At 53.8% G+C, this 24,116-nt stretch overlaps 1 protein-coding gene and 1 long non-coding RNA gene across 2 annotated transcripts in view; one reads left to right on the forward strand and one right to left on the reverse strand.

Moving 5' to 3' along the window:
* Positions 1–24,116, forward strand: part of DNAH2 (dynein axonemal heavy chain 2) — a 104,528-nt gene that overhangs the window by 77,062 nt on the left and 3,350 nt on the right. Inside the window, 20 exon segments of the mRNA XM_013981316.2 lie at positions 2,003–2,213; positions 2,417–2,533; positions 2,704–2,845; positions 3,687–3,856; positions 3,998–4,114; positions 13,072–13,236; positions 14,114–14,239; positions 14,361–14,509; positions 14,583–14,649; positions 14,772–14,922; positions 15,164–15,312; positions 15,498–15,631; positions 15,780–15,924; positions 16,040–16,239; positions 17,816–17,942; positions 20,185–20,371; positions 20,549–20,697; positions 20,836–21,019; positions 21,258–21,448; positions 23,716–23,907. Coding sequence (XP_013836770.2) covers positions 2,003–2,213; positions 2,417–2,533; positions 2,704–2,845; positions 3,687–3,856; positions 3,998–4,114; positions 13,072–13,236; positions 14,114–14,239; positions 14,361–14,509; positions 14,583–14,649; positions 14,772–14,922; positions 15,164–15,312; positions 15,498–15,631; positions 15,780–15,924; positions 16,040–16,239; positions 17,816–17,942; positions 20,185–20,371; positions 20,549–20,697; positions 20,836–21,019; positions 21,258–21,448; positions 23,716–23,907 — 3,073 coding nt within the window.
* Positions 953–8,016, reverse strand: LOC110256110. The gene is made up of 3 exons (XR_002337360.1): positions 7,477–8,016; positions 4,516–4,834; positions 953–2,957 (listed from the first exon to the last, which is right to left on the reverse strand). It is a non-coding gene; the product is annotated as an uncharacterized LOC110256110 (long non-coding RNA).

Below are 24,116 nucleotides of genomic sequence, written 5' to 3' on the forward strand. Positions count from 1 at the left end.
GTTGGTGACCTGATGTAGTGGAAGACATCCAGGGGTGCTGATGTAGGATGGCGGAGGTGCAGGGAGGGGGCCTCAATTCTGCCCAGGAAGTTAGTTACAGAGAGAGATGGTTTCCAAGGGGCGTGGCCGTTTCAGGGGCCCTCCGGCTGTGACTCCTCTGCTACTCCTTTGTCTTTATCTCGAGAATGATGGCTTTTTGCAACCGTAATACAACCGTGACACCGCCGTACATATCTCAGGGTGTGGGCGGGTATGTCAGCATACGGCCCGTCTCTCCCTCTTTACCCCTAGACTTGCCACCATTCCCAAGGAGTTCATATTCATTCATTAAGGTGTATTGAGTTCTACCTTTTTATATGTACAACGAGATAATAATTTGCTTTGAAAGGAGTTCCCGTCGTGGCGCAGTGGTTAACGAATCCGACTAGGAACCATGCGGTTGCGGGTTCGGTCCCTGCCCTTGCTCAGCGGGTTAACGATCCGGCGTTGCCATGAGCTGTGGTGTAGGTTGCAGACGCGGCTCGGATCCCGCGTTGCTGTGGCTCTGGCGTAGGCTGGCAGCTACAGCTCCCATTAGACCCCTAGCCTGGGAACCTCCATATGCCGCGGGAGCGGCCCAAGAAATAGCAACAACAACAACAACAACAACAAAAAAGACAAAAGACCAAAAAAAATAATAATAATAATTTGCTTTGAAGGATATAAGAGAAATGTAAGGGGACTTCCCATTGCAGCGCAGCAGAAACGAATCCAACTAGGAACCGTGGGGTTATGGGTTTGAGCCCTGGCCTTACTCAGTGGGTTAAGGATCCAGCACTGCTGTGGCTGTGGCATAGGTCAGCAGCTGTAGCTCCTATTTGACCCCTAGCCTGAGAACCTCCATATGCTGCAGGTGTGGCCCTGCAAAGCAAAAAAAAAAAAAAAAAAGAGCGAGAGAGAGAGAGAGAGAAATGTAAAAAAACCCCCTCATTTATTAGATTTAGTATTTTAATCTAGGTGAAGAAAAAGCCTTTTGTAATAAATACTGATGACCAATATTAATTTGTTCATTTAACATGTGTTTTGAGCACCTGCTGTGTGCCGGGCACTATTCCGGGTACTCATAATATATATACCATCGACAAAATAGAGTCCTTGGGGTTCCCTGGTGGCTCAGCGGGCTAAGGATCCAGCATCATCATTGCTGGGGCTCTGGTTGCTGCTCTGGTGCAGGTTTGATCCCTGGCCCAGGAATTTCCATAAGCCACAGGAGCAGCCACAAAAATAAATGAAGTGAAATGAAATTTGATTCCATCAGTGAGAACATTTAAAAAAAATCAAATAAAGTCCTTGCCTTTCCTGGGTACATGGGCTCACATCCTGTTTACTGTCCCCAGTCCCTGTGCTAAGTTACCCTTTACGTGCGTTTTCTTACTTAGTCCAGAAAACAACCCCGCAGAGACATTCTTTTCTTGGCTGGTGCAGTGTTAAAACGTGTGGAACGAGTTGCCAACATTTAAAACGTGAGAGCCTTGGAAAAATCCAGATTTCCAGCCTCTTAAAAAATCAGAAATTGTGGCAGTACTGAGCCCACATTCATTCTCAAAGGGAAAATAAAAAACCAGGCTGGAGCCCAGCGACGGCCGCCCCCTTGGAAGAGGTTTGTGTTTTCTGGTTCATCGCAGCCCCCCTGCCTGCTGCACAGCGGGGGACGGTGGCGGAGTCTCAAGTAGGGAAGTAGTGTGATGAAAACAGTAGCTAGCAAGCTCCTTCTGACAGCGTGTGTGGTGACAGTGGTGCGTAGAATAAATCCGAAGGACAAGAGTCTGGAAGCAGGAAGACCAGTTGGGAGGCTGTCGGCAAGGATCCAGGCAGGAAATGATAAAACTCTGACTAGGGAGGTGGTGGTGGTGGCAACAGGCAGGCAGGCAGGGACCGGAGCCACGCTGGGAGGGGAGACTGTGGGCCTCTCCTTCCCGGGGGCCCAGCCCCCCCAGGCACCTCTCCCTACTCGGTCCCCCAGGTTGCTGGCAGAGAAGCGGCAGGAGCTGCTGGACCAGGCCAATAAGCTGCGGACCGGGTTGTTTAAGATCGATGAAACCAGGGAAAAGGTGGAAGTGATGTCGCTGGAGCTGGAGGATGCCAAGAAAAAGGTGGCCGAGTTCCAGAAGCAGTGTGAGGAGTACCTGGTCATCATTGTGCAGCAGAAGCGGGAGGCGGATGAGCAGCAGAAGGTGCCCCCGCCCAGCACGGGTCCTGCCCCTCGAACCCCCTGCTCCCCGCAGACGGGGGGCAGAGGCTTGCCCGCCTCCACCGCCGTCACCAAGGCGGGGGCTGCGTGGTCCATGCCTCACGTTTTCTTTAGCCTTCTCTTTCATCGTTACCAGCTGCTTTTGCTCAAGGTGCAGGCAAACCCTCATCTTCTTTTCATCCCCAGGCCGTCACAGCCAATAGTGAGAAGATTGCGATTGAGGAAGTCAAGTGCCAGGCCCTGGCTGACAATGCCCAGAAGGATCTAGAAGAGGCATTGCCAGCCCTGGAAGAGGCCATGCGGGTACAGGGACTGGAGGGAGGGCTCAGGAGGGGAATGGGGCTGCCTTCTTTGTTCTTCAAGTCCTTGGAGAGGTGGGGACAAGAGGGCGCTGCAGCTGGGTCCTGTCTCCATCAAGGACCGGTCTGGCCCCTTGAGCTGATTCTGCTCCCCAAGTTCATCTCTTTCCCCAGGCCCTGGAGTCTCTGAACAAGAAGGATATCGGAGAGATCAAGTCTTACGGACGGCCGCCTGCCCAAGTGGAGATGGTGTTGCAGGCAGTCATGATTCTCCGAGGCAATGAGCCCACCTGGGCAGAGGCCAAGCGGCAGCTGGGTAAGCTAGGGAGCCGCCCGTCCACCCCGTGTTCTTAATCATCAGCTGGGCATCAGGCGCTCGGAGAGACAGAGACGGATGGGGCTTTGCATCACCCTCAGCAGCACAGAGCCTGGTGGGGAAGAGAAGGCCTAAGTACCAGTGAAGTTTCTTTGGTCGTAAGCAACAGAAATGATGGTCTTAGCTTAAGGGAGAAAGAGAGAGAGAGAGAGAGCGGTGGTGATACAGATGCAGGGAAGTATCACAGAGTCCGAGGACAAGCATGCCTTTGCTCGCCCACCCCTAAAATGACAAGCATCTGAAAAGGGGAAACAATAAAACATCTGTTTTGGTTATTTGTCTGGCTACTCCCCCCGGCATGCAGGAGTTCCCAGGCCAGGGATCGAACCCCTCTGAATGTGCACCATAACAGCAACCTGTGCCACAGTGGCGACAATGCTGGATGCTTAACCTGTTAGGCCACCAGGGAACTCCTGTTTTATTCTTCCGATCTTTTTCTGCCCTGAGTTCCGTTTTAGAATGTAGCCAGTAAGCTGTAACTTGGTGACCCCCTTCCCTCGAAGAAGGTGCAAAGCCTCTAGAAGCGTGGTGTGGGGCACGGTCAGGCTGAGGATGCTTAAGGCGCGTGATGGGAGATGAGGCTGGGAAGCTTGTGGAGGCCCTGGGAGCTCGAGGTCTAGAGAAGGGGGCAAGGTCAGCAGAAGGAACCTGGGGTGAGGCAGATATGCAGGCCTTGGGCACCGAGCCCTGGAAGCACTTAGCGGAGCCTGAGCAGAGGAGGCGAAGTCCCAGGAGGAGGGGGCAGCGCCCTCGGGCTGAGGCTCCCATCTTCGTGCCACAGGGGAACAGAACTTCATCAAGTCGCTGATCAACTTCGATAAAGACAATATCTCAGATAAGGTGCTGAAGAAAATCGGGGCCTACTGCGCCCAGCCCGACTTCCAGCCCGACATCATCGGCCGCGTGTCCCTGGCTGCCAAGTCCCTCTGCATGTGGGTTCGGGCCATGGAGGTAAGCGGTGGGGTGCGGGCGGCAAGCAGTGAGCCTGGCCTGGGGAGGCCGCAGAGGCCCCAGGAGAAAGCCGGGGCGGGTGAGGAAGCCCCAGGGGTGAGTGGGCGGTGGGTGAAGAGGTGCCCGGCTGTCTTCCTGCAGCTGTACGGGCGGCTGTACCGGGTGGTGGAGCCCAAGCGCGTCCGCCTGAACGCTGCGTTGGCCCAGCTTCAGGAGAAGCAGGCAGCCCTGGCCGAGGCCCAGGAGAAGCTGCGCGAGGTGAGCCTCATGCCCTCGTTTGCAGGGTGTCCCCCTCCAGCTGCCGTTTCCGGAACGCTTGGTGACCGGCTAACTCTACTCCCCGGTCCCTCGAAGTCTTGTCTGCCTCCCACTCTGTGCCTTGTTTACACCGGCCGCCTCTGGCTCAGAAAGCTAAGCCGAAGGCAGAGGCACCCGGGCCACTGTCCCCAGGGAGCCCTGGAGCCGGCAGTGCCTCTCATCCTGCGGTAGGTCCTTAGGAGATGGATCCTGAGATATTAACTGATGAAATCCGTGCGGCAAATGGGTCTTTGCTGGGGGATGGGGCAGGTGTCACTGTCCCCACTCAGCCAGGAGGAGGGGGAGGGCTTTAAGCCTGGGGGAGCGGATGGGGTCGCCCCGAGGTAGAGAGGGTTACCTACCGTGAGCTGGCTAGACGATCCAGAGGTGAGCTCCTTCCTACAAGATAAGTGCACGAGTAACCCTCCAACGAGACAAAATCTCAGTGCTGCTTATCGAGAGTTTAAAATTCTTCCAGTCTGTCATTGATTGATTGATAGGCAGTATAAACACAATTCAGAAGGCACAGAGGCATATCCAGTAAGAGTTGTCCCTGCAGCGTGCCGGGCCGCGGACGGCCAGACTTTGGTTTCTTTCACCATTTCCCTTTTGATGGACGTATTCATTGTTTCCAACTTTTTGATCTTTGATTGCCCTCCACGTTGGTTGATGTGTCTTCAGCTGTATGGAAAGTTTACATTTTTATGTCGTCAAGGCTGGCCATGACAGGAGTTCCCGTGGTGGCGCAGGGGTTAACGAATCCGACTAGGAACCATGAGGTTGCGGGTTCGATCGCTGGCCTCGCTCAGTGGGTTAAGGATCCAGCATTGCCCTGAGCTGTGGTGTAGGTCAAAGACACAGCTTGGATTCCGTGTTGCTGTGGCTGTGGCGTAGGCCGGTGGCTACAGCTCCGATTAGACCCCTAGCCTGGGAACTTCCATACGCCACGGGTGCGGCCCAAGGCAAAAAAAGACAAAAATAAAATAAAATAAAAACTGGCCACAACCATTTGAAAACCTTTTAACCGACCCAACCGTAGAGAACATTCAAGTCCACCTTCGTCAGATGGGACGAGAAGCCCAAGGTTTAGTGAGATTGAGTGGCCCGCTGGCTACTGATGGAGCCGGGGCTGGAACCCACGCCGCCCGGCTCCAAGCCCCAGCCCCACCAGCGCTCATCGTGATCTCCAGCTCCTCTGAAGTCATCACTCTCACTCTCTCCTTTTCACCAGTACATAATCACAGTTCTGGCCATTCATTCGGAAAGGTTTCTCACCCCTGGAGGAATCATATCCTGGACCAAATAATTAGGGGTTGTTCCCCTCCCGTGTGAAAAAAATGGACCTGCAAGGTCAGCTGCTTACAGCGTCATTCGCTGCACGGATGTCTGCAGAGCACCTAACGTTAGGTTCCACCTTGAGGACCCTACTGAGAAGAGCAAGCAGAGAACCACTCTTCCTCCTTTGTTACTGAAAGGGCGGCCAAGTGTAAGATCTAAATGCACCTTTTAATGGAACCTCGGAACCCCGCAAGCTTAGCTGCCTTGCTTGCAGATAGCTCCGTGCCGATGCTGAGCTGCATCCCAGGCCAACTAAGAATCTCTGCTAGAGCCTGGAAATGAGTGGTTCGAAACTTTCCCCATCAGGAGTTCCTGTCGTGGCTCAGTGGTTAGCAAGTCTGACTGGCATCCACGAAGACGCAGGTCCGATCCCTGCCCTTGCTCAGTGGGTTAAGGATCTGGCATTGCTGTGAGCTGTGGCGTAGGTCGCTGACGTGGCTCGGATCTGGCGTTGCCATGGCTCTGGTGTAGGCTGGCGGCTACAGCTCTGAGTTCACCCCTAGCCTGGGAACCTCTATATGCCATGGGTATGGCCCCAAAAAAGAAAAAAAAGATGCTTTCCCCATCAGCGCCACCTAGAGGTGGGAAAGCCTGAAGGTAGCACTAGAGTTCTGCTAAGAGGCCAGTAGACCAAGTATATTGCATATCAATCCAAGTCTTGGGTAAAGAGTTTTAACCATTTGCTGGGAGCTCTGAAAAGTTATTTTTCCAGGATATGCAGCAAGGGTCAGGAACCACTGGCTTAGAAATTATCCTGGAAATTACCCCAAATGGGTCACAACAGGATCTTTCATTTTAATTTTTTTTCTTTTTAGGGCTGCACTGCAGGCATATGGAGGTTCCCAGGCTAAGGGTCGAATCAGAGCTGCAGTCACAGGCCTATGCCACAGCCCCAGCAACACCAGATCTGAGCTGCATCTGCGACCTGTGCTGCAGCTTGTGGCCACCCCAAATCATTAATCCACCGAGCGAGGCCAGGCATCAAACCCGATACTAGTCGAGTTCTTAACCAGCTGAGCCACAATGGGAACTCCCAGAATAGGATCTTAATCCACTGAAGTACTCTTAATTTATTTTGATGGCTGTGCCCACAGTATATGGAAGTTCCCAGGCCAGGGATTGAACCCGAGCCGCTGCAGTCAGGTTCTTAACCCACTATGCCATAGCAGGAAGGTCCCCGCAGTGCTCTTAACTAAGGCCACCCTTGCAGACCACACCTTTCCTCTGCCCAAGCTCAGTTCTCTAGAAATCTCCCTGCTTCACACATCCTGCCTCTGTAGAAACAGCCACTCACCCAAAGCTACAGCCACCTGCCAAGGTCAGAATAACACAAGGTTGGTTTAAAAACTTTCACTCAGGCTGCAGAGGTTAAAAGTCAACCACACAGGAGTTAAAACCCACCAGGCCTAATGTGAGTCTCTACAGATCACCTAGCTCAAAACACCTGTTCACACCCAAAGCCTGCCCAGGAACCCCCAGCCCCACAAAAAGCTTCTCAGGGGGTTTTCTGGTCTGCAAATATGTATACTCCTAAAGGGATCTGAGCCCTGGAGTTCCCATCGTGGCTCAGTGGTTAACGAATCTGACTAGGAACCATAAGGTTGTGGGTTCCATCTCTGGCCTCGCTCAGCAGGTTAAGGATCCGGTGTTGCGTGAGCTGTGGTGTAGGTCGCAGACACTGCTCGGATCCCGTGTGACTGTGGCTGTGGCTGTGGCCGGCAGAGACAGCTCCAATTCGACCCCTAGCCTGGGAACCTCCATGTGCCGCGGGTGTGAGCCTAAAAAAAAAAAAAAAAAAAAAAAAAAAGGCTAAGGGGATTTGAGCCCTAACAGTCTTCCTCTATGCCCGAGTTCTAAACAAATTGAGAAACAAAACAAAAGGCATGTGGCCCGAATATCATAGTTAAAGGCCTGGTTGGAGGATGTGGCTGACATCTCTGAGCAAGTGGCCCCCCTGTAGTGACCACATCTGCAGAGGGACTTACCCGGTCTAAGACATTGCTGGGGGGGGCAAGTGCGAGTGGGACACAAGTCACCCCTAAAAAGAAAGGGCCTGAGTTCAATGGAGCATTCCCAGTTCATTCTTCCCAGTTCTACCAATCAGATCGGTCGCCAGCTCCCCTGAAGAGGTGAGGAAAAGTCCTAGAGGAAGCCTTCCAACGCACAAGGGAAAGACCATGACAAAGTCGTAACAAGGCACGACCCCAGCGGAAGAAACAAACCCAGAGAAAATGCAGGTTACAGAGAAAAACTTGGAAAAGCAGACCTTATTGGTCTCACCAGAGAGAATGATTAACGAAGAGATGACATCGGCAGATCTAAAATAGGGTGATAAAAGTCCAAACACAGAAAAGAGAAGAATTCTGGGGAATTTAAAATTGATCAAAGTATGACCTTTGGAAGAAGGATGAGAGGACAGGGTCAAAGAATATAACACAGGAGTTCCGGTTGTGGCTTAGCAGTTAACGAACCTGACTGGCATCCGTGAGGACGCAGGTTGGATCCCTGGCCTCGTTCACTGGGTTAAGGATCCGGTGTTGCCGTGAGCTGTGGTGTAGGTCGCAGAGGTGGCTCAGATCCCAAGTTGCTGTGACTGTGGTGTAGGCTGGCAGCCGTAGCCCCAGTTTGACCCCTAGCCTGGGAACCTCCATACGCTGTGGGTACAGCCCTATAAAGACAGACAAAAAAAACAAACAAACAAACAAAAAAAAAACGCAAAAATCAAAAACAGAAACAGAAGCAGGAGAGAGAGATGAGACACAATCGAACCCCTAAGAATTTCTGAAAGTGAAAGCATATGATCAGGGCTTAATAGAAAGAGTGTCTAACAACCGGTTCAGCACACACAGTGACCTGTCAGAATGTGCCTCAGCCGCAAACAGCTCAGCCAGTTGCCCGGGTCACCCCGGACACCAGCACGGGTCACAGTAACACTGATGCTGTTTGTTGGCATTTGACCTTTACAATCAGCCTGGAGACAGAGCATGGAAGACCGCATGTGGTTTCTGAATCCGAGTGCTGTCAGCCTCGACAATATCAAAATAGAGAACAGCCTAATAAAACTAGGGAGGGGAGGAGTTTCTGTTGTTGCTCAGTGGCTTTACAACCCAACGTTGTCTCCGGGAGGATGTGGGTTGGATCCCTGACCTTGCTCAGTGGGTTAAGGATCCAGCGTTACCACAAGCTGTGGTGTGGGAGGCTTACGGGATGCGGGTCGGATCCCGTGTTGCCATGGCTGCAGCGTAGACCTCAGCTGCAGCTCCAGTTTGACCTCTAGACCAGGAACCTCCATACGCCACAGGTGTGGCTGTGAAAAGAAAAAAAAAAGTTGGGAAGTGGATAGAGGTGAGGGTTGAGGGAAAGACGGCAGTGCTTTTGCAGTAGATAAAATGCAGGTTGTTTGGGGTTGTGGTTTTTTGTTTGTTTTGGCTGCGCCCGGAGCACAAGTGGAAGTTCCTGGGCCAGGGATTAAACCTGCACCACAGCGGCACCCAAGCCCCAGCGACGACAACGCCGGATCCTTAACCCACTAAGCCACAGAGGAACTCCCTAAAATGCAGCTTAACACGTTATTCAGAGCTTTAAAGGAAGCCAGCAGAGGAGAGAAGACTCTTAGGAGTAGAGAGAAAGGGACGTTGGCGCGGAGATGTTAGGAAATCACATCTTCATCTGTCACAGCATAGTCAGTAGGGACAGTCTAAAGTGGATACACCAGGAAACAGCAACGCTGCCGCTACCTGCAGTATCCGTAGAGGATGCGCTGGAAGGACAGTAAAGAAACAGGTTCCAGTGGCAGCTTCAAGAAGGAAGCTGGGTGGAGGCAGAGCAGGGGTGGGAGGAAGACTTTTCATGCTCTTATTACGCCTCTTGAATCTTTAAGTTACTTATTCACGAAGTACACAACAGTAGAATGGAAAAGAAAGAGCAGCATCCAGATGTGCTCACGCACGTACAAGGCCATTCGTCCCAGCGTCGTTAACGACAGAAAGTGCCGGGGAGACACATACGTCTGTCAGTCGGGGACTCGTCATATAAGTGATGGTTCCAATCAGTTCAGCTTGACAAGAACGGATTTTGGAGACAAGTGAAAAAATAGGAAAGTTCAAGACAGTGTTATTGAATGTTACCATTTATCTTTTTGGAAAAAAAAAATCATCCATTCAAGAAATATCGATTGAGTGCCGCCACTTTTGTAGGTGTGACGACTCCATTGGGGGTACGGCGCTGCCCTCACAGCGCTTACCCTTTCTTTACTGCTGACGGACCGTCTGGACAGCTGCACCAGGAAATGGTGACAGAGGAGGTTCCCTCTCGGGCCGGGCCTGGAGCCTGGGGTCAGCGGTGGGAGGAAGCCAGACCCTTCGCTGGACACACTTTTGTTCCTTTAGAATGTTGATTCATGAGAAACGCCGTTACTATTCAAAAAAGACAGAGATGGGAAAAACATTTTTAAAAAAAGATTAAGATGATGTCAAGTGTGATAATGGTGTTATAATTATGTCTTTTTTTTTTTTTTTTTGGTCTTTTTAGGGCCGCACCTGCAGCATATGGAGGTTCTCGGGCTAGGGGTCCAATCGGAGCTGTAGCTGCCGGCCTGTGCCAGAGCCACAGCAACGCCAGATCCTTAACCCACTGAGCGAGGCCGGGGATCGAACCCACAACCTCATGGTTCCTAGTCGGATTCGCTTCCACTTCGCCACGATGGGAACTCCTTTAATTTAAAAGATTAAGGGAGTTTGCTTGTGTTGCAGCAGGTTAAGGATCTGGCATTGTCACTGGAGATGCTCAGGTCACTGGTGTGGGTTGGATCCCTGGCCTGGGAACTTCCACATACTGTGGTCATGGTCAAAAAGAAAGATCAAAACTGTAAAAAGTTAAAAACTGAATATATAGATTTTAAATGGTGGCATAAGGATAATATTTAGACATATGGAGGTACTTAGCAGAAGAAATAAAAAGAGTAATGGTTAAAAAATAATTTGCGGAGTCCCTGTCGTGGCTCAGCAGAAACGAATCTGACTAGCATCCCTGAGGATACAGGTTCAATCCCTGGCCTTGTTCAAGGGTTAAGGATCTGGCATTGCCGTGAGCTGTGGTGTAGGTCACAGACATGACTCGGATCTGAAATGGCTGTGGCTGTGGTGTAGGCCGGCAGCTACAGCTCTGATTTGACCCCTAGCCTGGGAACCTCCATGTGCTACAGGTGCGGCCTACACACACACACACACACACACATTTGCTATTGAAGAATGGGACTGAATAGGGAAGGTGGGCTAGAGGACTGTTACTTCTCATTATAACTCCTTTATATTATTTAGTGTCTCTAACCTTGTGCGTATATTTCTTGCATAAAAGATGGCAACAGTGATGACAACACCACATGCAAAATAAATAATGAACTATAGAACTGTCACATGGTCTGGGCTGGCTGCCTCCCCAGAGACCAGTCTCCATGGGAAGCCAAATTATAATCAGAGTGTGGCTGCTGAGCATGACCTCAGCGCAGGGAGGTGGTCACGTGAACACGATGACAGGTGTCATGCAGTCAAGACTACTGGATGCTTGGGCCTCCACTGGGGTTAAACCCGACTCGTGTGTGGGGCCAGGGCACCCTCCCCCTAAGCCCCCAGCCAGTGTTTCCTCTGAGGGGCCCAGCTGATCACCCAGTGACACAGTCTTTCTTTATATGCTAATGCCTTCTAACAGATTACTACAAGGCTTGACCTAAAAGCTGTCCTGTCGCTCAGTGGTGACATTTTGTTTTGTTTGTTTTTTAGGGCTACACCTGTGGCATATGGAAGTTCCCGGGCCAGGGGTCAAACTGGAGCTGCAGCTGCCAGGCTACACCACAGCCACAGCAATGTCAGATCCAAGCTGCATCTGCAAACTGCACCGCAGCTCACAGCTGGGCCAAGGATTGAATGTGAGTCCTCATGAATACCTGTCAGGTTCGTGAACTCTGAGCCACAAGGGGAACTCCAGCGGTGACGTTTTGAATATTCCTTGGAGGGAGTTCCCTTGTGGCACAGCAAGTTAAAGACCTGGTGTTGTCACTGCAGCGGCTTGGGTGGCTGCTCTGCCGTGGCATGGGTTCAATCCCTGGCCCGGAAACTTCCGCATGCTGCAGGTGGGTGTGGCCAAAAAAGTATATTCCTTGGAGAGATACTGATCCCATTTCCAAGTTCTCAGAGGTCAACCTCAATGGTTAGGCCCAGGTACCTGCTAGGCATTGTGCCACAACCCACATTTATCTGACAGCAACCCAGATGAAGCTCGCTTGGTGAAGCAGGGCAAGGATCAGAAAGCGCTTTGCACTACTGCATGCTGCCTGTCTCAGCAGGGGTGGCAGCAGGAATGGGAACTAATGTTTATCACGTGTGTGGCAGGCACTTAGTATAATGCCAGCCATGTCTTTCCCTGAAAAGAACAGGCAACACAGCGTGTTCACAGATGCAATTACTATTGGCTGATCAGGCACACATACAGGATCCTGGAAAAGACTCAGTTGTTTCCTTTATTCCTTCCAATTATTTTTCTTTTTTGGCCGTATCTGTGGCATATGGGACCAAATCCTGCAGCTGAGACCTATGTTGCATCCTTAACCCACTGCACCACAAGGGAACTCTCTGGTCTTTTTTGTGAGTTTTTTCTTTTTTTCTTTTTAGGGCCACACCTGCAGCATATGGAAATTCCCAGGCTAGGGACTGAATCAGAGCTGCAGCTGCCACCTACGCCACAGCCACAGCAACGCCAGATCCAAGATGCATCTGCAGCCTACGCCACAGCTTCTGGCCACACCAGCTCCTTAACCTACTGATCGAGGCCAGGGATCGAACCCGTATCCTCACCCTCTGGGATTCTACATGGGGTTCTTAACCTGCTGAGCCACAACAGGAACTCCTGTTTGTTTGAAGTATCATTGATCTACACCCCACGCTAGTTCCTGGTGCACAACATAGCGATTTGGTATTTCTAAACATTACAAACGAGTCCTGGTGAGGAGGCCTCTTTAGGAGGTAAGGCTTTTGTCAGGTCCTGTTTTTGGTTGCGACTCTGGACCCAGGGTCTTTTTCTTGAATGGACTCCTTCTTCATTCCTCCACCAGTGCCTGGGTTCTTTCTAGCTTTTTCTTCCTCTCTCAAGGTGCAGCCTTAGGTGTGGCCCCTGGCGCAGAGTGGCAGGAGTTGCTGTGCTCTTTGGTCCTCTCTTACCAACATGTCCCATGTGCTTTATTAAGATACTGCAAGAGGTCCGTCTCCCACTCAGCCTTGAGTTCCATTCCCGAGTAGGTTCCAGGCTCAAGGCAAGAGGGATGAAGGAGGGAAAGACATCCCGCCTTTTCACGTGTGTTTGATCCTGTTTTTCTCTTCACAACCACCCAGTAGGGTCAGTGTTAATTGTTCCTTTTTTTTTTTTTTTTTTTTTTTTTGCACACGAGGAAACTGGGGCTCACAGAGATCATTTTACCCGAGGTCACAGAACCACAGCATGGCAGGCTGGTGATCTGCAGCCAGAAGAGTCTGGCCTCAAGCCCCATGTTTGACCCCCCGCCCCCCGCCCCGTACTCTGAATCCTCCCAGGTGGCCGAGAAATTGGAGATGCTGAAAAAACAGTACGATGAGAAGCTGGCCCAGAAGGAAGAGCTTCGCAAGAAGTCCGAGGAGATGGAGACAAAGCTGGCACGAGCCGGGATGCTGGTGTCTGGCTTGGCCGGCGAAAAGGCCCGATGGGAGGAGACGGTGAAGGTGAGATCGGTGGTCCCGCCCGGCTCTCCTTCGGCCCTGCCCACTGGGGCCAAGAGCCCCTGTCCCGCTGAGGTTGAAGGACAGGCGGGGAAAATGGGGATGCTTGGGTGTAGGGACATCCAAGAGCGGGGTCTGGGAGTTCTTCCCCTCCCGCCCCACACTGGTGAGATCAGTGGAAAGAGAGGCTTCCTGTGCCCCGAGAGGTCTGCTTCCAAGCTTAGGAAGGAGCGGGAAAGCACAACGCACCCGCTGCCCTGATGCAAGCTGACACAGGGCATCTTGTCTCTGCTTGCGGTGAACTCCTGGCCTTATCGTAGGGAGAAAGGATTCCTGGGAGTTCCTGTCACGGCTTAGTGGTAATGAACCCCGCCGATATCCATGAGGACGTGGGTTCAATTCCTGGCCTCGCTCAGTGGCTTAAGGATCTGGCATTGCCGTGAGCTGTGGTGTAGGTCACAGACACAGCTTGGATACTGTGCTACTGTGGCTGTGATGTAGGCCAGAGGCTACAGCTCTGATTTGACCCTAGCCTGGGAACCTCCATATGCCACAGGTGTGGCCCTAAAAAGACAAAAGAAGATGAGGAACTCAAAAGCTGTGAGAGTAGGTTAGAGTTCCCAAGCACAAGGGTCTAGGAGAGGGTGAGACTGATCTAGACAGTGTCCAGAGGGAGCTCCCTGGTGACCTGGCAGTTAAGGATTTGGCATTGTCACTGCTGTGGCTCAGGCTTGGTCCCCAGTCTGGGAACTTCTGTATGCCGAGGGTGCAGCCAAAAAAAAAAAGGTAGATAGTGTCCAGAGGAGAAGCCTTCAGAGCAGTCCATGTGCGTCCAGTGCTGGGGCCCCAGCAGCCGTCCCCCCCGCCCCACTGTCCCCAGGGCCTGGAGGAGGACCTGGGCTACCTGGTGGGAGACTGTCTGCTGGCCGCTGCCTTCCTGTCCTACATGGGGCCCTTCCTGACCAACTACCGGGATGAGATCGTCAACCAGATCTGGATCAGGAAGGTGCGCGGGGCACAGGCGAGAGCGCTCGAGGAGGTCGGACCTGTGGGGGTAACAGATGCCGGAAGGGGCCAGGGTGCTGGGCTCAGGCCTCCCGGCTGAAGCTTGGGCCCCCCTGCCCCAGATCCGGGAGCTGCAGGTTCCTTGCTCACCCCGCTTCACCTTCGATAACTTCCTGTCCAATCCCACCAAAGTTCGCGACTGGAACATCCAGGGCTTGCCCTCCGATGCCTTCTCCACCGAGAATGGCATCATCGTCACCCGTGGCAACAGGTAAGGACGCTGCTGGGGGCACGAGGCCCAGGAAGGGCGGAGCCCGGCTCCTGACTCCCGCCGCCTCCTCCAGGTGGGCGCTGATGATCGATCCTCAGGCCCAGGCCCTGAAATGGATCAAGAACATGGAAGGAAGCCAGGTAAACGGGGGTGATTAGACACCCCCTTAGATCCTCTGCCCAACCTGACTCCTCTGGTCCATGCTTAGGGCATCTCCCCCCGTGTCCTCAGCATTTCTTCCATTCCCCCCGTTGCTCTCCAGGGCCTACAGATCATCGACCTGCAGATGAGCGATTACCTTCGAATCCTGGAAGACGCCATCCAGTTTGGACACCCAGTGCTGCTCCAGAACGTGCAGGAGTATCTGGATCCCACACTCAACCCTGTGCTCAACAAATCCGTGGCTCGAATTGGTCAGGGCTTGGGCTTACTGTGGGGCCAGGCGTGGGGCAAGTCCCAGAGGCCAGCTGAGTAGAACACTTGGGAAGAAATGGCTGGGTCTTTGGTGGTGTCCTCTACTGGCCTGTCCCTGCACTGAGGCAGCTCTGGGCTGGGGCTGTTAGGGCAGGCTACCAGATTCCGGTTGGGGAGCAACGGGTCAGCCCACACCTGGTCAGGTGGGGGTCCTTACCCGGGACCCTCCTGTGGGTGCAGGCGGCCGGCTGCTGATGCGCATTGGAGATAAGGAGGTGGAATACAATACCAGCTTCCGTTTCTACATCACCACCAAGCTCTCCAACCCGCACTACAGCCCAGAGACCTCCGCCAAGACCACCATTGTCAACTTTGCCGTCAAAGAACAGGTGGGCGGGGCTGACGCCTGCAACTAGGGTGAGTCGGGAAGGGCCATGGAGTCCGTGGAGTCCGGCAGGACTGAGCAAAAGGCTGAGATCGGGCAGCGGGGGCTGTGGGGCTTGAGCGGTGCAAAGGGGTGAAAGGGTGAAGGTGCCTGGAGTGGGATTCTCACCACGAGCCCTGGCCGTCTCAGGGCCTGGAGGCGCAGCTGCTGGGCATTGTGGTCCGGAAGGAGCGGCCGGAGCTGGAGGAGCAGAAGGACTCACTCGTCATCAATATCGCCGCTGGCAAGAGGAAGCTCAAAGAGCTAGAGGATGAGATCCTTCGGTGAGACCCTGCTTTTCCCCCACCCACGGCCCGCGGGTCTGCCCGCAGGCACGACTAGAGCCCCGGGGGCTGATGAGGAGTCCCGCCCCCGTTGCGGCCCAGGATCCCTGAAACCCCTCGGTCCATGCGCCTCTCGGCTGCCCTTCAGGCTGCTCAATGAGGCCACAGGCTCCCTGCTAGACGACGTGCAGCTGGTGAACGCCCTGCGGACCTCCAAGATCACTGCCACCGAGGTGACGGAGCAGCTGGAGACCAGCGAAACCACGGAGATCAACATTGACCTGGCCCGCGAAGTGAGCGCCCGCCCCGCCGGGCCCCGCCCCGCCGGCCCGGGCCCCGCCCCAGGCCCCGCCCCGCCGGGCCCCGCCCCGCCCCCTCCGCCGGCCCTGACCCCCGCCCCCTCCGCAGGCCTACCGCCCCTGCGCCCAGCGGGCCTCCGTGCTGTTCTTCGTGCTCAACGACATGGGCCGCATCGACCCCATGTACCAGTTCTCGCTGGATGCCTACATCAGCCTCTTTATCCTCAGCATTGATAAGAGCCATCGCAGCAACAAGCTGGAGGACCGCATCGACTACCTGAACGAGTACCACACCTACGCTGTCTACAGGTCTGGGGCCTCGCCAGGACGCCAGTGGCTCTACTGCTGACCCTTCTTTTTTATTTATTTATTTTTAATTTAGGGCCGCACGTGTGGCATATGGAGGTTCCCAGGCTAGGAGTCCGATGGGAGCCGCCGCTTCCGGCCTACGGCACAGTCACAGTAACGCCTGATCCAAGGCGCATCTGCGACCTACACCGTGGCTCAGTGCAATGCCAGATCCTTAACCCACTGAGTTGGGCCACGGATCGAACCCTCATGGGTACTAGTCGGGTTGGTTGCTGGGAACTGCCTGCTGATCCCTCTTGCCGCTTGTGCCTTGGTGGTGTCCCATGCCACCACTCTGGTCCCTGCTCTTCTCCTGTCCACTCGCAGTCACCCAGGGGCTGACTAGTCCCGCATTGCAGTGTATCTGGTCTTCAGGTCTCCCTTGAGCAGTAGCCTTGTGTCTGTTGGACCCGCACTTCTCAGAGGGTTACGTGCCCACGAGGCACTGGGAATCTTGTTCAAATGCAGACTGGGATTGCGTCAGTCTGGGCTGGGGCCTGGGAGCCTGCATTTCTAACAGGCTCCCAGGTGAAGCTGCCGTTCCTGGTCTGTGGCTCACACTGTGACTGGCCAGGTTCCTGACCTCTCTGCCCAGACAGCCCACAGACCCCTCCAGTTCAGCTTGTTTCGGATCAATCTCATTATCTTCCCTCTTCCTTTAGGGTCCACACTCCCAAGGGCCACTGGCACCCAAGCCAGACGCGGGCAGTCGTTCCTGACTCTCCGCTGTCCTCACCACTCTGCTCGTTCACCAGGTTTTGCTGGTGAATCTTTCTGCAGACTGTTCCTTGAGCCCCGGCTCTCCCCACTGCCTGCCTGCCCTTCAGTTCGGCCCCCATGGTCTTTCTTCCTGGGCTGCCCAAGGGGCCCCCAACAGGTCATTCTGCCTCCACATCTGTCCATCTCCAACCCATCCTTCTGCAGCCGCCAACACCAGCCTTTCAAATACTCGAGTCTGACCCACTACTCCCAGCTTAAGCTCTTCGGTGGTTGTGTCCAGTGCCTTGTGGCCAAGTCCTCTGTGCCTTGGCCGCCACCTGCCCTGCCGCCTCACCTTTCCCCTCCTCCCCCTGGACCCTGAGCGTGGCTGACTGCCTTGCACCACGGCGTGGCTGTACTCTGAGCATTCCCTGGCATCCGCTACTCTCCTCCTCATCCGAACCCCCCGGGAACTCACCCTGGGCAGCTCCTTTCCGGCAGGGCGGCCGCTGCCACCCTTGAACCCTTGACTGGGACTCATTGTGTCATATCCTAGCCAGCGGCCTCTTGCCTGTCCCCCCCACTCCACTTGACTTCCTCCGGGATGAACACTGGCCTTCTTCATCTTTGTGTCTTCAGGACCTGGCAGAGTAGGGTCCCATCAGTGTTGAGGAAACGGGACGTCCTCTCTTTAGTTCCCAGGATGCTCAGCTGTGGACAGGGGCTTTGGGTTAGGAGCTGATTAGGGGCCTGCTTCTGTGTGAGGCTCTGTGGTCTCTGGCCTTCACATAGTAAGCCTTCACGCTGACTCCCTGCCCCCCACCCCATCTCCTCCCAGGTACACCTGCCGCACCCTTTTTGAGCGCCACAAGCTGCTGTTCAGTTTTCAGATGTGTGCCAAAATCCTGGAGACCTCTGGCAAACTCAACATGGACGAGTACAACTTCTTCCTACGTGGGGGTGTGGTGAGTTGGACAGAGGGCACGTCCGGGGACGGGTGGACAAGGCCGGGGGTGGGGGTGAGTATAACGAGGGCTCCAGACCCAGAGGGTAAGGCCCAAGGCTCTAGCAAGTGAGCGGAGGAAAACTGGCAGGAGCAGGTGCGTGACAAGCTGGGGGCAGCGGAGGGCCGGGGAGGGGGGGTGCTGCGGGGAGTGACTCACATGCACTCCCTTGCCCGTGATCCACCCAGTGGCAGGATCTGGCTACTCTTTTACCACTTCCAGGCCCTCTTTCCCCAGGCTGAATTCGTGGTCACCGTTACACTTCCTCCCTTGCAAACCCCCTCATCCCCTTTGCCCCCACCCCGCAGTGTGGCATCTGCTTGCTGAAGCTACCACTCCGGTTAGATCTGACTCGCCTTCTTTGTCCCAATGTGGCCTGTGCGGCTGGACGGGCTGGAGAAAAACATGCCCCCACCGACGGACTCACTTTACACCCATGACCATGAACCTCAAGTGGGCTCTTAAAGCTGCCAACCACACCTCAGTTCCCTGGGCCACCCCCGCCCCCTCTGGACAGCAGTTACTTTCATTCCTTTTGGCACCTTCACTTCATTTCCCATCTGGATTTTAGCGAGAGCCCCCGCCACCCCCATCACGCAACAGAGTGACCAGAGAGGGTCTTTTAAAACAGAGGCCCCGTGGAGTTCCCATCATGGCTCAGTGGTTAACGAATCCAACTAGGAACCAGGAGGTGGCAGGTTCAATCCCTGGCCTTGCTCAGTGGGTTAAGGATCCGGCGTTGCTGTGAGCTGTGGTGTAGGTTGCAGACATGGCTCGGATCCCGAGTTGCTGTGGCTCTGGTGTAGGCTTGGCAGCTACAGCTCCAATTAGACCCCTAGCCTGGGAACCTCCACATGCAGCGGGAGCGGCCCTAGAAAAGGCGAAAAGACAAAAAATAAAATAAAATAAAAAATAAAACAGAGGCCCTGTCACAGATGTCAGCCCCCATGGCCAGCTCCTCGCTCCACTCCAGCCGCACAGGCCTCCTCCCGTTGCTGGCATGTCCCTCCTCAGAGTCTTTGCACTGGTTGTTCCTTCTGCCAGGAAGCTGTTCCCCCACTTGGCCCTTGTGCCCATCCTTCAAGTCTTGATTCAAATCTCACCTCACTGAGACCTCCTTAACTTTCTATTTTTTTTTTTTTTTGGTCTTTTTAGGGCCACACCCACAGCATATGGAGATTCCCAGGCTAGGGGTCCAATTGGAGCTACAGCTGCCGGCCTACACCACAGCCACAGCAATGCCAGATCTTTAACTCACTGAGCGAGGCCAGGGATCAAACCTGCAACCTCATGGTTCCTAGTCTGATTTGTTAACCACTGAGCCACTATGGGAACTCCAACTTTCTTATTTAATATTCCAAACTACAAATAATGAACCAAAAACATAACAAATAAGTACATTGTCTAGTACATTAAAGATGGCAGTGCCATGGAAAAAGCGAATAAGTTGAGGCTGGAGTTTCCTGGTGGCTCTGTGAGTTAAGGATCTGACAGTTGTCACTGCTGTGGCTCGGGTCGCTGTTGTGGTGCGGGTTCCATCCCGGGCCTCAGAACTTCCGCATGCCTCTGGTGCAGCCACAACAAAAAAGAAAGAAAAAGAAAAAGAGAGTAAGTGAGTGAGTCCGGTTTGTGCCTCTCTTCTGTCGAGGGTGCTTCTCTTTCCTGTAGGAGACATTATTGCCAGACAACCACCAGGGGGCGCCCGCTTCCTAAATTTGGGCTGTGCTACCTCCGCACAGCGTCTGAGACCTAGCACCCCCCCTGCCCCCCCCCCCCGCCAATTTATTTCTCCAGTAAAGTGGATTCCAATCCATCTCAGATTCCTGTATTAATTTCTTCATTTTGTTTCATGAAATATTCATCTTGGCATTTCCACCTTAAAAAAAGATAATTCTGGAGTTCCTGTCGTGGCGCAGCGGTTAACGAATCCAACTAGGAACCATGAGGTGGTGGGTTCAATCCCTGGCCTTGCTCGGTGGGTTAAGGATCCAGCGTTGCCTTGAGCTGTGGTGTAGGCCGGCAGCTACAGCTCCGATTCAACCCCTAGCCTGGGAACCTACATATGCCGCAGGAGTGGCCCTAGAAAAGGCAAAAAGACCAAAAAAAAAAAAAAGATAATTTTTCTTTTGGGGTCTTCCTGGTCAATTCCTCTCTCCTTCTCGTCCTCCCGCCGCCACCCACCCCACCCCTATCCCCGCCCCAGGTCCTGGATCGCGAGGGCCAAATGGATAACCCCTGTACCAGCTGGCTTGCAGATGCCTACTGGGATAACATCACAGAGCTGGACAAACTGACCAACTTCCACGGGCTCATGAACTCCTTTGAACAGTATCCTCGTGACTGGCACCTGTGGTACACCAACGCCACCCCGGAGAAGGCTATGCTGCCAGGTGCCCGGACCTCCCCTCCTGCCTTTCTCCTGCTCTTCCTTTCGCACTCCCTGCCCCACCCCCACCCCGGTCCTGAGTTCCCTCGGTGCTTCCGCGTCCTGGCCTGGCATTGCGCAGGTGTTCTTTTGTTCAGATTCCCTGCTCTTCCCGCCTCACTCTCCCTGCCACCGCCTCCAGGTGAGTGGGAGAACGCCTGCAATGAAATGCAGCGGATGCTGATCGTTCGCTCCCTGCGCCAGGACCGCGTGGCCTTCTGCGTGACCTCCTTCATCATCTCCAACCTTGGCTCCCGCTTTGTTGAGCCGCCTGTGCTAAACATGAAGTCGGTCAGTTTCCTTCCACGCAGGCGCCTGGGTCCTTCTCGCCCCTTCCCGGTCCCAGTCTGCCACCCGCCTTTCCTCCCTCTCTCTCCCACTGCCTTACCTGGGCCTTCTGCCTGAGGCCCCACCCTGTGTTTGGGGCAGGTGATGGAGGACTCAGCCCCACGGACGCCACTCGTGTTCATTCTGTCCCCCGGTGTGGACCCCACCAGTGGCCTGCTCCAGCTGGCTGAGCACACAGGCATGGCCCAGCGCTTCCACGCCCTCTCCCTGGGCCAGGGCCAGGCCCCCATCGCTGCTCGACTTCTTCGAGAGGGTGTGATTCAGGGTCAGTGTCCGCCCGGTTCTTCTTCCCCAATCCTCGGCCCTGGCCTGCCTGCCCGCTACCTCCAGCCTCAACCAGGCTGCTGTAACTGCAGCTCCTGCTTCTCCAGAAGGCCTAGGAGTGGCAGACCTGCGCCTTTGGACCCCACGCCCCAGCCTCCACACGCACAAGCAGGTGGAAAGAGGGGGAAGCAGATGAGGTGTCGGGGATGGTTCCCGCTGCATCCAGCATCTCCTTGCAGGACACTGGGTATTCCTGGCCAACTGCCACCTGTCACTGTCGTGGATGCCTAATCTGGACAAACTGGTGGAACAGCTGCAGGTGGAGGACCCTCACCCTTCCTTCCGCCTCTGGCTCAGCTCCAGCCCCCACCCAGACTTCCCCATCTCAATCCTTCAGGCCAGCATCAAGATGACCACGGAGCCGCCAAAGGTATGGGCAGCTGTAGAGAGCCAGCATGGACTGTGCCATCTGGACTGCCTTTCCTCCTCCTGGCTCAGAGCAAAGCCGTAACCTCAGCAACAGTGCGGCTTATTAGATTCTCCTGTCCTGCAACTTCCACCCTTCTCTCCTCCGTGTGCCAAACTCCGAGAACATAATAGTGATTTCTAACATTTCTCGAGCGTTTTTATGTGCCACGCATTGTTCCAAATGCTTTACATTTATTGATTTCATTGCATGTGCGCGCGCACACACACACACACACACACACACACACACCACACACACACTCACTCTATCAGGTAAATACCCTCATCCCCATTTACAGGCAGGAAACTGAGGCCAAGAAAGAGTATAATACTGCGTGGACCCTTCGGAGCCTTCCTCCTCCCATTGCCTTCTGTTCTCTCCCTAATGTCACTTCCTGGACCCCCAGCCTCTTGCTCCTTCCTTCCCTCCAACTCTGTTGGATTTTTTATCTTGCCTATTATGGGTCATCATTGAACGCAGTCCTACTGATCCTTTAAAATCCAATCTTGTCGTGGCATCCTACCCCCTTACCCTCTGGCTCACTTATTTTAGTAGTTTTTGTTGCTCTTGATCAAGACCCTGTTCAGATGGCCTGTATGCCCCGGCTGGTCAGCCCTCCCTTTCTTCTTCTTTGCTCTACCCACGCTGTTACTTTTTTAATGTTTTGGTGGCTCTTCCTCAGCAGACCCTGTACTCTCCCACCCCAGGCTTTTGCACAGGCTGCCCCCACCCACCTTTCCTCCCACGCCCCCTCCTTTGCCCCTTCAGGCTGGGGTCCCACCAGCACTTCCTCAGGAAGCCTCCCACCTCTTTCTCTGGAGACTCACTCTCCTAAAAGCTTCGCCCCTCCCTCTGGCCTTCCCGCGCTGGGAACTTTACATGTATTGGTGTAATTCTGGTTAATGCTTAACTCCTTCACTCTTTGACTGTAAGCTCCAAGAGGGCAGAGGCCATGTCCTTTTCTTCTTCCCCTCACCTTGTTGCTCATCCTATGACTAACACAGGGACCCGTATATAGTAGGCGCTCAATAAATGAGGTCTCTTGGTGTGGCTCTGGATGTCTTTCATCATTAAATGATCTCCTTGGGGCAGCTGGCAGTTGACTGTCCCTCTCCCTGATTTCCCTGACATGCACACACACTTCTGGTTGCCCCCCCCATCCCCCCAGTCTCTTGCCACTTTTTTTTTTTTTTTTTTGCCTTTTAGGGCTGCACCTAAGAAATATGGAAGTTCCCAGACTAGGGATCGAATCAGAACTGCAGCTGCCAGCCTACACCACAGTCACAGCAACGCCAGATCCTTAACCCACTGAGCGAGGCCAGGGATTGAACCCATGTCCCCATGGATACCTCAGGTTCGTTACCGCTGATCCCTGATGAGAATTCCCTAAATGGTATTTATTTTTTAATTTTTTTATTTTTCTGTCTTTTTTGTCTTTTTAGAACTGCACCTACAGCATGTGGAGGTTCCCAGGCTCTGGGTCAAATCGGAGCTATTGCTGCCAGCCTATGCCACAGCCACAGCAACGCCAGATCCGAGCTGCCTCTTCGACCTACGCTACAGCTCATGGCAACGCCGGATCCTTAACCCACTGAGCAAGGCCAGGGATCGAACCTGAAACCTCATGGTTCCTGGTCAGATTTGTTTCCACTCCCCTAAATTGTATTTTTTTAAATTATATTTTCTTTTTGTTACTAGTCTATCCAATAGTCTTACTTCCATTTTCTCCCTGTTCCATTCTGTCCCTCATAGACAAATCTTCCTAAAACACTATTTCAAGGAGTTTTCTGGTGGCTTAGCGGGTTAAGGATCTGATGTTGTCACTTCTGGGGCATGGTTTCAATCCCTGGCCCAGGAAGTTCTGCATGCGGAGGGTGCATGTTTATGTCTTTGCCTTTGTTCATATTTTCTGGCACTCCCAAGTTGAGACCCACCATTCAGACACCGTGGTTGAGGGGATCAAAATATGTGTGTAGGAGATGGACAGAGACAAGAAGGCAGGGCTGCCCCTCGTCCCTGTAGTGCCCGTGTGTGAATCAGAGAAAGGCGCCCAGCCCTGTGAATGAGTGTACATCTTAGCATGCAGCTCAAAGGCTGGATTTAAGCCACCGCTCATCCCTTCAGCCAGTGCCCTTGTGCAGTGAGCAGCCTCCACAACTGTACACGGTGGTGCTAGTGGCAGGGCTGAGCAAGCATGTCATCCCACCTCTGTACTTCATTGTCCCCAGGGCTTAAAAGCCAACATGACCCGTCTTTACCAACTGATGACAGAACCACAGTTTTCCCGCTGCTCCAAACCCGCCAAGTACAAGAAGCTGCTGTTTGCACTGTGCTTCTTTCATTCTGTGTTACTTGAACGCAAAAAGTTCCTACAGCTTGGCTGGAACATCATCTACGGCTTCAACGACTCTGACTTTGAGGTTTGTGCTAACAGGGGCCCCTCATTCCAGTCCCTCTTCCTACACGTCCTGCCCTGTGCCTGCCCTGCAGGAATAGCCCCTGAAAGGAAGCCTGTGTTAAAGCATCCCTGGAAGAGCTCCCATCGTGGTTCAGTGGGTTAAGAACCCAACGTAGTGTCCATGAGGATGCGGATTCGATCCCTGGCCTTGCTCAGTGTGTTAAGATCCGG

The sequence above is a fragment of the Sus scrofa genome, chromosome 12 (assembly GCF_000003025.6).
Source record: "Sus scrofa isolate TJ Tabasco breed Duroc chromosome 12, Sscrofa11.1, whole genome shotgun sequence".
Classification (NCBI taxonomy): domain Eukaryota; kingdom Metazoa; phylum Chordata; class Mammalia; order Artiodactyla; family Suidae; genus Sus; species Sus scrofa.